This window comes from Bufo gargarizans, chromosome 7 (genome assembly GCF_014858855.1).
Source record: "Bufo gargarizans isolate SCDJY-AF-19 chromosome 7, ASM1485885v1, whole genome shotgun sequence".
Lineage (NCBI taxonomy): Eukaryota > Metazoa > Chordata > Amphibia > Anura > Bufonidae > Bufo > Bufo gargarizans.
The window spans coordinates 105,895,777-105,911,656 of NC_058086.1; the positions used below are offsets into that span (position 1 = coordinate 105,895,777).

Sequence of the window (15,880 nt, forward strand, 5' to 3'; positions counted from 1 at the left end):
ACAACGGCCAATCAAATTTCAGCCATATGTTTTAATGGGAAAATTTAAAACTGCCGCTGCTCTTAGAGGGTCAATGGCAAAGTCACTAAACTTGGAACAATTTGTCAATGGGTGACTGGGATTCAAATTTGAAAAAGTGGGTGGAGCCTAAAATAGCCAATCAAATTTCAGCCATTTAACTTAGACCACCAGGTGACACCCCCCCCCCCGGACTACCAGGTGACTCATGGGTGCCCCCGCCCTAGTCATTAGGTGCCCCCACCCCAACCATTAGGTGCCCCCACCCCAACCCTTATGTCCACCCACTCCGACCCTTAGGTGCCCCCACGTGGACCCTTAGGTGTACTCACCCTAGTCATTAGGTGCAACCACCCCGACCCTTAGGTGCACCCACTCCGACCCTTAGGTGCACCCACTCCGACCCTTAGGTGCACCCACTCCGACCCTTAGGTGCACCCACTCCGACCCTTAGGTGCACCCACTCCGACCCTTAGGTGCACCCACTCCGACCCTTAGGTGCACCCACTCCGACCCTTAGGTGCACCCACTCCGACCCTTAGGTGCACCCACCCCGACCCTTAGGTGCACCCACCCCGACCCTTAGGTGCACCCACCCCGACCCTTAGGTGCACCCACCCCGACCCTTAGGTGCACCCACCCCGACCCTTAGGTGCAACCACCCCGACCCTTAGGTGCAACCACCCCGACCCTTAGGTGCAACCACCCTGACCCTTAGGTGCAACCACCCCGACTTTTAGGTGCAACCACCCCAATGATTAGGTGCAATCACCCTGACCCTTAGGTGCAATCACCCTGACCCTTAGGTGCAACCACCCCGATTTTTAGGTGCAACCTTTCCACAGTTACTCCAGCCAATCCAACTACACAACACTTACTCAAGCCACTCCACCCAGTTACTCCGCCCACTCCAGTTGTAAGCTACTGGTGGAGGCAAGAACACTTCACACAATTTCCCCAGAAATTGTACCTTTTCTAGTTAAATTTGTTTTAATAGTCTATCGGCTATTGTAACCTGTGCTGATTTCCCTCTGATGCTTTTACTTTACTGACACTACGGTATCTACAGCATGATCCCTGTAATGTGAAGTCCAGGTGAGCAGGGCAATGGGAGGCAAGTAACATGAGCTTTGAAATTATTGCTATCATACATGCAGTGGGAGGAATATACCTGGACTTTTACATGTTGTCAGGAGGGCAAGGAATGAAGGGGCAGGATGCAGAGGCATATGTAGTTGTAGTGGCTTTATTATGGCTACTTTTTACTGCTTTAGAGCCAACTATCCATGCAGGGTAGAGCCGGCTGCCAGACTGTGTAGTAAAGGGAAAATGACTTGTAATATCTTCTGTAGGTCACATGATTGTCTCAAAGACCCCGCAAATAATACACCATTCAGGTAAAGATGCAGGGGGTCATTTATCAAACTGGTGTAAAGTAGAACTGGCTTAGTTGCCCATAGCAACCAATCAGATTACACCTTTCATTTTTGACAGCCTATGGAAATATGAAAGGTGAAATCTGATTGGTTGCTATGGGCAACTAAGGCAGTTCTACTTTACACCAGTTTGATAAATGACTCCAGCAATGTTTTGGAGGGGTAGATGCTATTTTTGTGTGTGTCCCTGTGTGTGTCCTAGTGTGTCACTGTCCCTGTGTGTCTCCCTGTGTGTGTGTCAGTCACTGCCTCTGTGTGTCATTTCCCTGTCCCTGTGTGCGTTTCCGTGTGTTCCCATATACTATAATGTCTTCTTGTGGCCCCAAGTGTTTCTTCTTCTAAATGTGTATTGATTGCAATACATTTCTTAAAGGGGTTCTGCAGTTCTTTTCAACTGATGAGCTAGCCTCTGGATAGATCATCAGCATCTGACAACCGGAAACCCCGCTGATCTGCTCTTTGAGAAAGCAGCGACGCTCCAGGAGTGCCCAAGCCTTCTCTCTGTTTCCCTCAGGCCCAGTGACGTCATGACATCACTGGCCTGGGCACAGCTAATCTCCGTTCACTTGAATGGGGTTAGCCCCGTCCAGGCCAGTGATACTAGTCGTGATGTCACTGGGCCTAAGGGAAACAGAAAGAAGGCTGTGGTGCTCCTGTTGCGCCGCTGCCTTTCCATACAGCTGATCAGCTGGGGACCCGGGTGTTGGACCTCCGCCAAGCAGATGCTAATGATCTATCTAGAGGTCAATTCATCAGTTAAAAAGAACTGCAGAAACCCTTCAATATTGTTATTGTAGGAATATTTATGATATTACCCTATCCATGCTAAATTCATATTCCCCATGATGTCCCTTATATTGAAATTCCCCTCTAAGGTTCCATTCACACATCCGCAATTCTGTTCCACATTTTGTGGAACGGAATTAGGGACCCATTCATTTCTATGGGGCCACACTGATGTGCTGCCCAGATCGGGAATTGCGGATCCGCAATTCCGTTCCCGAAAAAAGTCCTATTCTTGTCCGCAATTGTGGACATGATTAGGCATTTTCTATTAAGTGCCGGCGATGTGCGGTCCGCAAAATGCAGAATGCACATTTCCTAGTGTCCGTGTTTTGCGGATCCGCAAAACACACACGGATGTGTGAATGAAACCTAAGAAGGAGAATGGTCGGGCAGGAAGCCTAAGAATTCTGCTCTAGCGTGGGTTTGATTGCTAACGACAGAAAGGCTTAGAGAGGGCCCGGAGCTGTTGCTACACAGCGCAGGACTAATGTGTTTTTTTTTTTTTTTCCTATCCTTTTTTTTTTCAGATCCCCCAATTGGACGACTTTGGATTTGTTGGACTACATTAATGACAGCATTTTATTATTATTTTTTTATAAGATAGTCATCGAGGGTTGTGTGTTGTTTTATTTCAATAAAATAAATTTTTTTAATTTGTGTTATTTTATTTATTTACTACTACTGCCTTAGTAAGGCTATTTTCACACTTGCGGCAGTGTGATCCGAAAGCATTTGTGACACGCATCCGTGTAGTATCGCCATAATCGTACTGCCCTAGAGAATAAAAGCAATAGGTCAGTTTAACCCCGTAGCGAACGCCAAAAAAACTAAACCCATAAAACTGTTCAGGAATTGTGTTTTTCTAATTTCACCCCATTTGGAATTTTTTTTCAGCTCCCAACTTCATTTTATGCAATATTAAATGTTGGAATTGAAAAGCGCAACTTTTCAATTCCAGAAAACAAGCCCTCTTACAGCTATATGAATTGAAAAATAAAAAAGTAACGGCCACAGATGGCAGGGAGGGAAAAATGAAGAAAAAAAAGGAGTGCCAACTACCAAGAAAAGGAAAGTTGACAACTGAAGAAAAACACCCAAAGTGGAAAAGAAGGGAACCAATCTGGTAAATTATCTCCCTTCTAATTAAAAAAAAAATAATATATTTGTTTTGTTATTGGAGGGGAAATTTTTGGGGTGCAGTCATGGGTTTCAAGAAAAACAATTACCGGTAAGAGCAATTATTGTTTTCCCCTCACCCATGCGAGAATAAACTATAAATTAAAGAAAATGGGGGGGGGGGGGGGGAACTACAGCCTGAAGCACCTTTCTCCCAAAAGCTGCATCTGAGTCAAGATGCAGTTTTTTTTTATTTATTTTTTATAGACAATACAAGGTATGAGGGAACTCCAGGTAGCCGCCCTGCACATCTGGGCCAGAGAAGCATACGCCCTTTCTGCCCAAGAGGCGGCCACAGCTATAGTGGAATGAGCCTCGAATCCTGAAGGAGGAGTCAGGCTAAGGGAGGAATAAGTCAGGGAAATCACGTTCTTTACCCATCTAGCTATAATTGTGCGCCCTTGCTTTATCCACAAACTGAATAGGAGATTCTCGTCTATCCTCCATGACGACGTGGATTCTAGGTTCAAACGCGCTGTAAAACGCTCAACACATGAAAACCAATGCTTCCCTATGGCCCTGGTTCACACTTAAGCGTTTTACAGCCCTACACTTAAAAAAAAGTTCTTGAGCTTCTTTGGGGCGTTTTGGCGCGCGTTCCCGTACATAGACTTTGGGAACGCGCGGCAATGGGCGTTCGCTTGCCTCTGTATGCGCGATTGTAAACGCCGGTACAATCGCGCATACTGAGCGCTCCATCGTGAACGCTCAGGTGTGAACCCAGGGTAAGAGGAAGGCCAATTTGAAAGAAAGCATTTTAATGCAAATTTCGTTTAATGGTTCAAACGGAGAGGACAGTATTTAAGTCCCATGGGGGAGACAAAGGTCTTATAGAAGGGTGCATTCTTGATGCTGCCGACAAGAAACATTTAATCTAAGCATGCTCTGCTAATTTGGCATCAAAGAAATAACATAAAGCAGCTACTTTGACTTTTAAACGTAGATGCCATAAGATTCCTATCTAGCCCTGTTTGTAAAAATTCCCAAATCTTTGGAATTTCAGGAGGCTTGAAGGGGTCTGGGTTAAACCCGAATATCGTCCAAATTTTATTATATTTTCTTGCAGTGACGGCCTTCCTACTCTTTAGCATAGTGGAGACTACTTTAGCGGATAATCCTCTCCCCGACCAGACTCTCCTTTCAAAATCCAGACCTAGAGATGGAGAATTTTCAGGTTGGGATGAACTATTGGGCCCTGAAAAAGCAGATCTCCCCTCAATGGAAGGGTCCACGGTATTTCCACTGACATTCTTAGCAGACTAGAGTACCAAGATCTCTTTGGCCACCTTGGGGCTGTTAATATAACCGAGGCCCCTCACTCTCTCTCTTTTCTTTAGCACCTGGGGAATAAGGCAAAAAAAGAGGGAAGGCATATCCTAGCTCAGGCATCCTCAAACTGCGGCCCTCCAGCTGTTGCAAAACTACAAGTCCCAGCATGCTCGAACAGCCTACAGGTATTAGTCTACAGCAGGGCATTGTGGGAGTTTAAGTTTTACAACAGCTGGAGGGCCGCTGTTTAGGATTCCTGTCCTAGCTCCTGACTCCAATCCTGTGCTAGCCTGTCTATTGCCAACGGGTCGTCCAAATGGTTGCGGGAGTAAAACCTCTCCACCTTTCTGTTGGCTCTTAAGGCAAAAAGATCCACTGTAGGAAGACCATACCTCTGGACTATCTAAAAAAAATTATCCTTGTTTAGGCACCATTCTCCTTGTTTTAGAGAAACTCGACTTAGGAAGTCTGCTATGACGTTCTTCTTCCCCTTCAGATGCACTGCTGACAGAAAAAAACTTCTTTCCTCTGCTATCTGAAAGAAATTCTGACATAGGAGTAGAAGGGAAGGGATTCTTGTTCCTTCCTGATGGTTTATGTAGGCCACTGTTGTAGAGTTGTCTGAATAGAAGACAAATCTTCCTGTGTTCTACCTCTGGTATTACAAACCTCAGTGCCATTTCTACTGCCTTTATGTTACGTTCAGTGTGGGGGGAAACTCCACACTGAACACAGGCGGGAAAGGGAACAGTAACTGGGCCTGGAAACTAGGGAAAAAACAGGTCACCTCCTACACAACCCTAATCTGGGCCCTAACTATCAATATGAATGGACCCTGAAGGTAGGGATATTCATATGCAGGATACTTAGGCCTTTATATCCCTATTAGGCCCAGATGGATGAATGGAAGTCTCTGTCTCAGGCCCAGATACAAAACAACAGGGAATATAATCAAAACACAAACAAACGCGACACTTAACTTCTGTAGAGACGGACGAGCAGGAACACCAGAGACAAACTCACAGCAGCTCAGCCAAACCCAAATGAAGCTATCTACTGCATAGTCAGAAGGGTGGGGTCAGACTATAAAGGGTAGAAGTGATGACCACTGAGCAACAGCTGAGAAAAGGGAAGTGGTAATTAACCCTATCAACACTGAATCAAGAGAAATCAAGGAGGTTTCCTGACATCAGTCACCCGAGGGACCATGACACTTTAATTCTTTGAAATTGGAGGATGTCTTCCTCATGTTCAAATCCTATCTCCCCTGCCAGCACCTGTCCTGGGAGTGGGCTTCCCAACCCCAAGGACTGGCGTCTGTAGTAATCATGATTGAGTTTAGAAGTGTCCAGGGCATCCCTATGGACAGGTTATCCTGAATTGTCCACCACAGCAGGGAGAGTCTTGTTTTTGAGGAAAGATGGAAACTCTGATCCAAGGAATAAAGAGAGCTGTCCCATGATCTTAGGATGTTTGCTTGCAGCTCTCGAGTGAATCTGTGCATAAGGTACTGCAGGGATTGTTGCCGTCATCTGCCCGAGTACCGCCATTGCTTCCCTGAAAGTACACTGGTAGGAAATGAAAAACTGACCATACGTGTCCCCTGATTGATTCTTTTCTTGGAAGCGGAAGAAAACTTATTTTCAGACAGGAGTCCAGCTGAATCCCCAGAAAAGTACAAACTTGCAAAGGAGTCAAACATGATTTTTTAAAGTTTATGCTCCATCCTAGATTTTCTAAAAGGGAGCAAAAAAAATCTTATATCTGTTTTAAAGTTTTTCTTTTGATCGGAAAATTATTTAAAAAAAATTGTCTAGCTAAGGAACTAGAGTAATTCCGGACAGTCTGAGAAAGGCCGCTATTTATGCTATTATTTTGGTAAAGACTCTGGGAGCCTGCAAGACCCCAAAGGGGAGTGCTTTGTATTGGAGCTGCAGTAACTCTCCCGGGCCCAGGCGGCTGTTCTCAAATACTTTTGGGAGGACGCATGAATAGGAACCTGATAATCTGCATCCTCAAAATCCAAGCTCGCCATCCATCAATCTTGGAAAAAGAGATCCACAGTTGACTTTAATTCGCCATCTGAAAATTTTTGTAAATCAATAATCTGTTTAGTTTCTTTAGATTCAAAATCACTCTGAATGTCTGATTTGTTTTTGTTTGTTTTTTACCTTGCCCCTTTCTGTCTTGGGGACTGGGCAGACAACCCCTTTGTCCAAGACAGAGAAAACGTCCAATTCGAAGGCTTTTCTCTTGTCCAGGGTTTTGGGACAGACTGTCTGAGCACAAACATTTTGTGGGATAGAAAGAAATTCCAGCCGGAATCCATTTTCTTTCACCTCCTAGGACCCATTTGTTCTGAGAGACTGCTTTCCAGGCTGGAAGGAAGAGGGACAGCCTTCCCCCGCCCCTCCCCCCCCTTTTTTATGTTAAAAAAAGGTAAGGTTAGTGGCTCACTCAATCGAACCACGAATGGAAAGGTGCACTCCCCAATACTGTTGGAAGTATTTGTGAAAAAATTTAAATAAATCAACGGGGGGGCAATCGTTATTTGGCAATAATATGGACTGTTATATACAAAAACTATTTATTGGTAAATATATATAAAAAAACATTAAATCATACATGTAATCATATAAATAGATTAGGAACGACTGTATACGGCTCTATATATTTTTATCATTTCCAACTGGTATATAAGCAGTAGATGTAGACGCACCTTGTCTGAACATACACTTAGTCTCAATAACTGAATCCTTGATCTCCCATGTATTGAGAAAATAAAAAGTTCCTTCTGGAACAATATAGATAAGATGTTGATCTTCTGTATATAAATCCCGTTATTTTCAATGGGATAGTTAATTATGGCAAAGTTTGTATCAGGCACGCTGGGATGCGTACTGATCCTCACAATATGAGTATAACTATATGCAGGGTACTTGGCATACATCACCCATGCACAGGGCTCCAGATGGCAACCAAAATGGTCGACAATACGACTAACGTCAGGTTCACACTTGAGCGCATTTAATACGCATGTTTTACGCGCGTTTTTGTCAGATGTTTTTACAGCACGTTTTTGGAAATAGGAAACGCGCGTCGTATGCGCGTTCTTGCGATTGACCACAGAGATGTACAATGAAAAACAGAGGTGTTACACGCGACAATACGCCCCAAAGAAGCTCCTGTACTTCTTTGGGCGTAGGGAGTTTTACAGCGCGTTCGTACGCGCTGTAAAACGCGCAGGTGAGAACCATGCCCATAGGGAAACATGGGTCTTCGCCCGTTGAGCGTTTTACAGCGCGTAGGAACGCGCTGTAAAACGCTGAAGTGCGAACCTAGCCTTAGAATTGCAAAATGGCGACAAGACTTTGTAGTCTTGTCGCCATTTGCGCCTAGACCCTCTGCTACTCTGCTTTAAGAAGAAAGGTCTTGCATCCAGCAGAGACACAGCAATCCAATAACAGAGCTACATACAGTACAGAGCTCCGTAATTAGAGAGAAGGCTGCTGATTTGTCAGTATCAGCGTGCTGCCGTACCATTGGCTGCTCCTCTCACCGCCCCCTTCTCCCGCGCTGAACACAGCAGCTTGCTTTTCAGTTATGAAAACGGGGAGTGCGCTCACTGCCGACTGCTCCATAGACAAGGGGCAGCTAAAGTAGACGAGTTTTTCAGTCATGCGACACACAGAGATGAGCGTTCTGCGTACACTGTGCCCCCCACGTAAGGGGTAAGTGGTGGAGAAGCTGCAGTGTGCTCAGCCACACACAGAATGCCAAGTAACGCTGGGCTTTATGTCTCCCCACACTAGCGATGAAACTGATTCTATAGCTGGTTTACGCAATTCTGTCACAGGGCCTGGTGCACATTATGTCTGTGTGCTAAATAAAAAGCAAGGAATGCACTGTAGCCAGCACGACCAAACATCGCAATGTAGTGCAGGGTTTCAAATCGTGACAGTGAATGGGGTCGCATTGCAACCCTACAGTTGTGAGAATTATTGGGGCTGTCATGACAATGTGCAGGTCCCAAAATGACCCCTCTCACTAGTGGCAATGCTGCATTGCTACATTGTGATCTCTGGCCATGTGATGTTTGTCACAGCCAAAGGCCCCTTGCAGACTAGCGCTCCTCCTGCAGCAAGTCCGCGAACGTAGCTCCCGGCCTGACCTCCCAGCGCTGCCGGGGTCACATAGCATTATATTGATTTATGATGCTATGTAACCCTTACAGTTCTGGAATGTATTGGATAACACTGACATAAAGCTGTCCGTATTATCCAATACATTCCAGAACTGAAAGGGTTACATAGCATCATAAATCAATAAAATGCTATGTGATTCCCTCAGTGCTGGGAGGTCAGGTCGGGTGCTGGGTTGCGGACTCGCTACGGGAGAAAGGGAGAAAGGGTCGTCTGCAAGGGGCCAAAGTCACCATATAAACCCAGGCTTATCTAACCTGTAGTTATGTAATAAATTGCCATTTGGGACAACCACTTTACACCCCTTTTTTGCACTTAGTCCACCCTTTTTGTATGCACAGTACGGCTGATGTGCAGGAGAGGTCCAACGGCGCTCCTCATTAAAATATGGCTGTTACCTGCCAGGCTTGAGGTGGAGTCTCGATAGAACAGCAGGGTTAGGGCATGCAGCATTGCAGCATCGCAGACATGGTGAGCGGAAGAGGTTGCAATTAGGGAACAAAGTTTTATGCAAATCGACTTTGGATGTTTCATCCAAAGTCAAATCGCTCATTCTTAGTCACAATAACGACTGTACAAGCGTCATGGACGCCTGTACAGACAGTTTTTCTCCCTAAAAAATGTCTAATGCATATGAATACACACAATAATTTAACTGCCATTCATGGAAGAGGGGAGCACGCGCCACTGCCGACTGCTCATGAAGTGCCAGGGACAGCATGGCGGGAACGGAGCCTCTGCCGAGTAAAGACCATGTGCCCAGGTGATGGCACACCAGAATTGCCAGCGTGCCCTGCAGGCTTCTATCTGCTGCTGGGAGCTCAATGTTGAGGTTTATGAATGGAAAAACTAATAGCCAAGAGGCTAAGGAAAACCCAGTTTCTGACCCTTATGTTACAACAAAAATTTGGCGACTACAAAATTTAATTTGGCGCCTACATTTTTCAGATTAGGAGCCAATGGCTCCTTGATGTTTTTTTTGGTCTGGAGCACTGATGCATCGGGCAAAATAATGCAGTTTTTGCCAGTCCCTGAATTTCAATTGTATCCAAGTTCAAACATATACATTGGTATATAGGGTAATGTACTTTACCACTCCGTAGTTTCTTCGCGGGATCCAAACTTCACTTTGTCCTGCAAGGACCTGTGTGGCGTCCCACGTGGTCCGCAGGTCTCCCAGTGATATCTCACGTGACTCCTAGAACGGATAAGAGCTAGGTTTCCGTACTCTGAATGAGCTAATTCAATCCCATTGGTATTGAACAGTGAGGGATTAAAGGGTTTCTACCACTTTGGTGTCACATATTTAGCTGTCAGACACTAGCGATCCGCTAGTGTCTGCTCTGCCCAACCATCCTAATATAATTGCTTTTGGGGCAGCCGTTTTGCTAAAAAAAGAACTTTTATTAATATGCTAATGAGCCTCTAGGTGCTATGGGGGCGTCATTAGCACCTAGAGGCTCCGTCTACCTTCAGAAACTGCCGCCGCCCAGCGCGTCCCTCCAGCCCGCCCATCTCTTCCTGAATGCGATCCTCCTTGTGAGCGTATGTATTCTGCGCATGCGCAGTGAATGTCTGACCGCTTCCTTGCTCAGACATCTCCACTGCGCCTGCGCGATGACGCCATAGTGCTCCGAGGAACAGGCGCAGTGGAGATGTCTGAGCAGGGAAGCTGTCAGACATTCACTGCGCATGCGCCGAATACAGGCGCTCACAAGGAGGATCGCATTCAGGAAGAGATGGGCGGGCTGGAGGGACGCGCTGGGCGGCGGCAGTTTCTGAAGGTAGACGGAGCCTCTAGGTGCTAATGACGCCCCCATAGCACCTAGAGGCTCATTAGCATATTAATAAAAGTTCTTTTTTTAGCAAAACGGCTGCCCCAAAAGCAATTATATTAGGATGGTTGGGCAGAGCAGACACTAGCGGATCGCTAGTGTCTGACAGCTAAATATGTGACACCGAAGTGGTAGAAACCCTTTAAATAAAAACTGTGCAACATTAATGTTACTAACCCGGTAGAGCCTAGCAACATCAGCCCCCCTAATACTGAACGGAGATCGTGATTGAATGTGCATATTCCGAGTACAGAACCTAACTCCTCCCCATTCTAGGAGTCACGTGAGACGCCACACAGGTCCTTGCAGGAAAAAGTGAAATTTGTATCCCGGGCTCTTCAGCCAGCCTCTGACCACGGAGCTTAGAAGAAACTACAGAGTGGTAAAGTAGATTACCCCATATACCAATGTATACGTTTGACTTGGATACAATTGAAATTCAGGGACTGGCAAACACTGCATTATTTTCCCCGTTGCACGGGTGATCTATGCCAAGTACCCTGCATATAGTTATACTCATATTGTGAGGATCAGTACGCATCCCAGCGTGCCTGATACAAACTTTGTCATAATTAACAATCCCATTGAAAATAACGGGATTTATATACAGAAGATCAACATCTTATCTATATTGTTCCAGAAGGAACTTTTTATTTTCTCAATACATGGGAGATCAAGGATTCAGTTATTGAGAGTAAGTGTATGTTCAGACAAGGTGCGTCTACATCTACTGCTTTTCATTTCCACACCGATATATCAAAATATATAGAGCCATATACAGTCATCCTGTTATAATCTATTTATATGCCATGTATGATTTTATATATCTATTTAACAATAAATTGTTGTTGTATATAGCAGTCCATATTATTGCCAAATAACTATTTATTTCATTTTTTTCACAAACAGATTTATGTTGTTTTATGTCCTCTAATTGCATGGTGGCTTTAACAGCAGTCAATATTGGCTCGGTATCTTCCAGTGGAAAAAAAAAACTCCCCGCTGAGTCCTCTTCTGAAGAGAAAGAATCCTCTGATAGGGCCTGTCCGGATTCTCCATCCTCTTCTTCATCAGAAAAATCTGAATCAGGGTCCTTAATATAAGCAAGCTTGTCTGGAGACTTCACCACTCCTGAGGACCAATACCAGGCTTGCGGGCCTCGAGGGTTACAGGGGGTCGGCGCGTCCTGTATCACCTGGTTCCGACATTCTGGTGGAAACTCAGATCCTGCACAGCACTGTGTGCATCCAAGGCTGGCTGTCTTCTCCTGCTGCCGATTTATATACTGCGCCTCGGCTCCTTTAAACCCATAGGTCCCCAGAGAACGCCTAATCCACGCTTAAGGATGCCCACACCTCCTCCGGCAGGCCTTCCCTGCGTGCATGGGCAGAACGCTGAGGAAAAAGCGCTGCCATCTTGGATGTGGGACGCAGGGCATCCCCCAGCAACGGACCGAGAGCCGACTGAACATGGCCACAGTGGCTCCCCAGGAGGCTAGGGGGGATGCAGGAGGAAGAAACAGAATCAGGCAGCGGCTCCCCAAGGAGACTGACGCCCCCAGGGATAGGTCCCTTTACAGTAGGGTAGACCCGGACCTCCCTAGCCCCCGAAGGTGAGAACCGACTTCTAAAAAGAGCCAGAGCCCCTCAGGTACCTCCTATCCGGAGGACAGGAAACCTGAACTGAGATGTGGTGGGGGTGTGAACCTTTTCATCTTCTCAGGTTTCCTGTCCCGATGGGAGGTAGTGGTCGCATGGGTGCAGTCATGGGTGAGGGGAAACTGCCAATGCCCCCTATATACTAGTTATGCAGCCATGTGCCCCCTATGTGTTAGTTATGCAGACAGGTGCCCCCCTATATACTGGTTATGCAGCCAGGTGACCGCTACATACTATTTATGCAGCCATGTGGCACCTATATACTAGTTATGCAGTCAAGGTGCCCCCCTATATACTAGTTATGCAGCCAGGTGCCCCCTTATCTACTAGCTATGCAGCCATTTGCCACCTATATACTAATTATGCAGCCAGGTTCCCCCTACATACTATTTATGCAGCAAGGTGCCCCCTACATACTGTACCACCTATATACTAGTTATGCAGCCATGTGACCCCCTATATACTATTTCTACAGCCAGGTGCCCCCTATATACTATTTATGTAGCCAGGTGCCCCCTACATACTATTAATGCAGCCAGATGCCCATATATACTATTTCTGCAGGAAGGTGCCCCCTATATACCATTTATGCAGCCATGTGTCCTCTCAAAGGAAGTAAAAAAAATAATAACTATAAATCCTCACCTAGTTCCTCACGATCCCAGCTCCAGCACAGTCCCCACCCCACCCCAGCAGCAGCGCGGTGTACAGTCACACATTGGGCTGCTGTGTAGGAGGACGAGCTCACAGCTGATCCCCAGCGGTACCCCTCCTCCTGCTACACAGACCAGCAGCGCCATGTCTGACACTACATCGTGCTGCTGCTGGGGATCGCTGGTTGTGGTGAATGGTGGAAAGGGAAGCAGACTGCTTCACCATTACTGTCAGCGGTCTCTGCTTCCATAGGACTCAGAGACAGCTGAGATAAGGATATAAAAACATGGGGGAATAGCAGTCAAGCGCTGGAGGTGACAGCCATAAAGTTAGCTAATGGGGCCAAAGGGAGGGTATACTAAAAGACAGTTTTGCTTACTGCAATACCTATGTAAATTAAACTGGCAGGCAGCAAACAGAATCATTGTAGACATGACACTGATAACACTGAACGCGCACTCAGGGATGTGCTCCCCCTCCCAGTGCTCTCCCGTCTCTTGTTTAGGCTACTTTCACACTAGCAGTTTTGCTGGATCAGGCAGGGTTCAGCAAAAACGCTTCCGTTACTGATAATACAACCATCTGCATCCGTTAGGAGCGGATCCGGTTTTATTATCTGTAACATAGCCAAAACGGATCAGTTATGATCAACAGAGGAAGGATCAGTTTTCTATTGTGGCAGAGAAAACGGATCCGTCCCCATTGACTTGCATTGGGGGTTATGCCGGATCAGTTTTGTTCCGCATCCCAGGATGGAAAGCAAACTACATGTTGCGGTTTGCTCTCCGGTCTGGGAACACAACTAGACAGAACGGAATGCATTTTGGAGCATTCCGTTCTGTTCAGTTTTGTCCCCATTGACAATGAATGGGGACAAAACGGAAGCGTTTTTTTCGGTATTGAGCTCCTATGACGGACCTCAATACTGGAAAACTAAAATGCTAGTAGTAGCCTTATAATACATTGGAGATGGCCTGCACATGACAACGCTATGAGAAGAGGCCTGCAGAATAGGAAAGTAGCACACATTCCTGGGTGTTATTATCAGGTAAAACTGAAAATGATAACATTTTAACACACAAAAGCACTTATACAACAGGGTGTACTATACCATTAGGGTAAAAAAAAAACGGCAGTTACACTTTAACCAATAAGTTAACGGATATGGGAAAAAGCTATTTTGGTCTCCAAGTACCATGGCAACCATCGGGAAGCTGCCTTGACAACGCGGTGGCTCGATGGGGAACAAAGGGAGCTCCCTCCCTTTATTAACCCTTGACATCAGTGTTTACTACTAACAGCGGAATGTAAGGGGTTAAATAGCCGATGTTACAGCCGATCTCAGCCATCTCAACTGTTCATGACAGAGGGGCTCCGGGGCTGTGACACTTTATCAAGTCACAGAGCCGGATAACAGTTTGAATGTTACTGTACTCCCGATTTTAGTAAGTTACATGCAATCTGGACATACAGTTACATCCATTTGCAGCAAGGTGTTAAAACAGATTGCATTCTGCAGTTTTGCGGACCCATAGACTTCAATGGGGCCACGTCCCGATTTTTACTGACAAGTAGAGGACATGTTTTATTTGTTTTGCAGGGCAGTGGAACCAAAGAAAAGATGCGAACAGCACACAGAGTGCTCTCCGCATCTTTTGGGGCCCCATAGAAGTAAATGGGTCCGCATCTAATTTGCAGAATTGCAGCTCAGATGCGGAAAGCAACATATGGCCGTCTGAATGAGCCCTAAGGCTGAGTTCACAATGGAGTCCATTCAGTTTCCATTTGGAATTCTGTTTTTACTGGACAAAAAAGTTCTGAATGTAGGAAATTGTCTTTTTGACGGAGGCTCCTAAATATTCGCACAGAAACAGCTATCACAGTCACTAGTAACACCTCTCCCACGAACAATGAAATCAGAAATAGCAGAGATTTCAATGTATAAAATCCAAGTTTTACTTAATATTTTCCCATAAAACTATATATAATCTGCTCCGCTCCTCCTGCTCTATAACCTGCTGAAAAGTAGTAAGAGATGTCCAGCACCGAGATAAATAAAAATCTTCAGTCTATATTTCATAAATTTAAAAGAATGCAGTTTCTTCACATAGATGATGGTAACACGACTAACGCGTTTCGATCTATATGATTTTAATCATGGTCTATAACATTCTGACTGCAGATTACACTGCATTTCATGGTGACAGGTTCCCCTTTAGAAATATGACTCCTGTGATACTTTAGCCGCTCTATAGGAAAAGAAGGGACTTCTCAGACACAGACAAATAAATATGTCCTAAACTACATACCAGTACACTGATTATCAGGAACGTCCCATGGATATGAACTCCATGACATCAGATCTACTGTGAAATCAAGATCATCATAACTGGTTTCCTACAAATACAAGAAATAAAAAACATCAAAGTACAGATGACAGTGTTATCTTGTAATCTTGTAATCTTGTGACAAATCCATTGAAAAGTTATTTTTATTTTTATTGCTATTCTTTACTTAATGTGTTAACCATCAAGCTTAGCTCGGCTGCATCTGTATTCCCACATCGTCACAAGTGTGGGCAGCCAGCCATAGACTGGAGAAAATAACTAATGCAGAGCTGTCACAAGTTTCAATATTAGGGGCTGTTCACATCTCGTTTTTGCTGTACGTCATGTGTTACGTTTGTAAACAGAAGAAAAAATGTATGGAAACAAAATACTTGACCTAACCATAGGCTAGCATTTAGTCATATAGCCAGGTGCCCCCCTATATACCATTTCTGCAGCCAGCCCCCCCCCCCCCCCCTCAAATACTATTTCTGCAGCCAGGTCTCCCCTTCCCCTATA

The 15,880-nt window shown here is 45.4% G+C and overlaps 1 protein-coding gene across 2 annotated transcripts in view; it reads right to left on the reverse strand.

The window, feature by feature from the left end:
• ATF6 (activating transcription factor 6) overlaps positions 1-15,880 on the reverse strand; it is a 313,452-nt gene that overhangs the window by 270,596 nt on the left and 26,976 nt on the right. For both annotated transcript variants that reach the window (XM_044302165.1, XM_044302164.1), the window contains exon 3: positions 15,344-15,431. In XM_044302165.1, the coding sequence (XP_044158100.1) occupies positions 15,344-15,431 (88 nt within the window). The remainder of the gene's footprint in view (positions 1-15,343; positions 15,432-15,880) is intronic.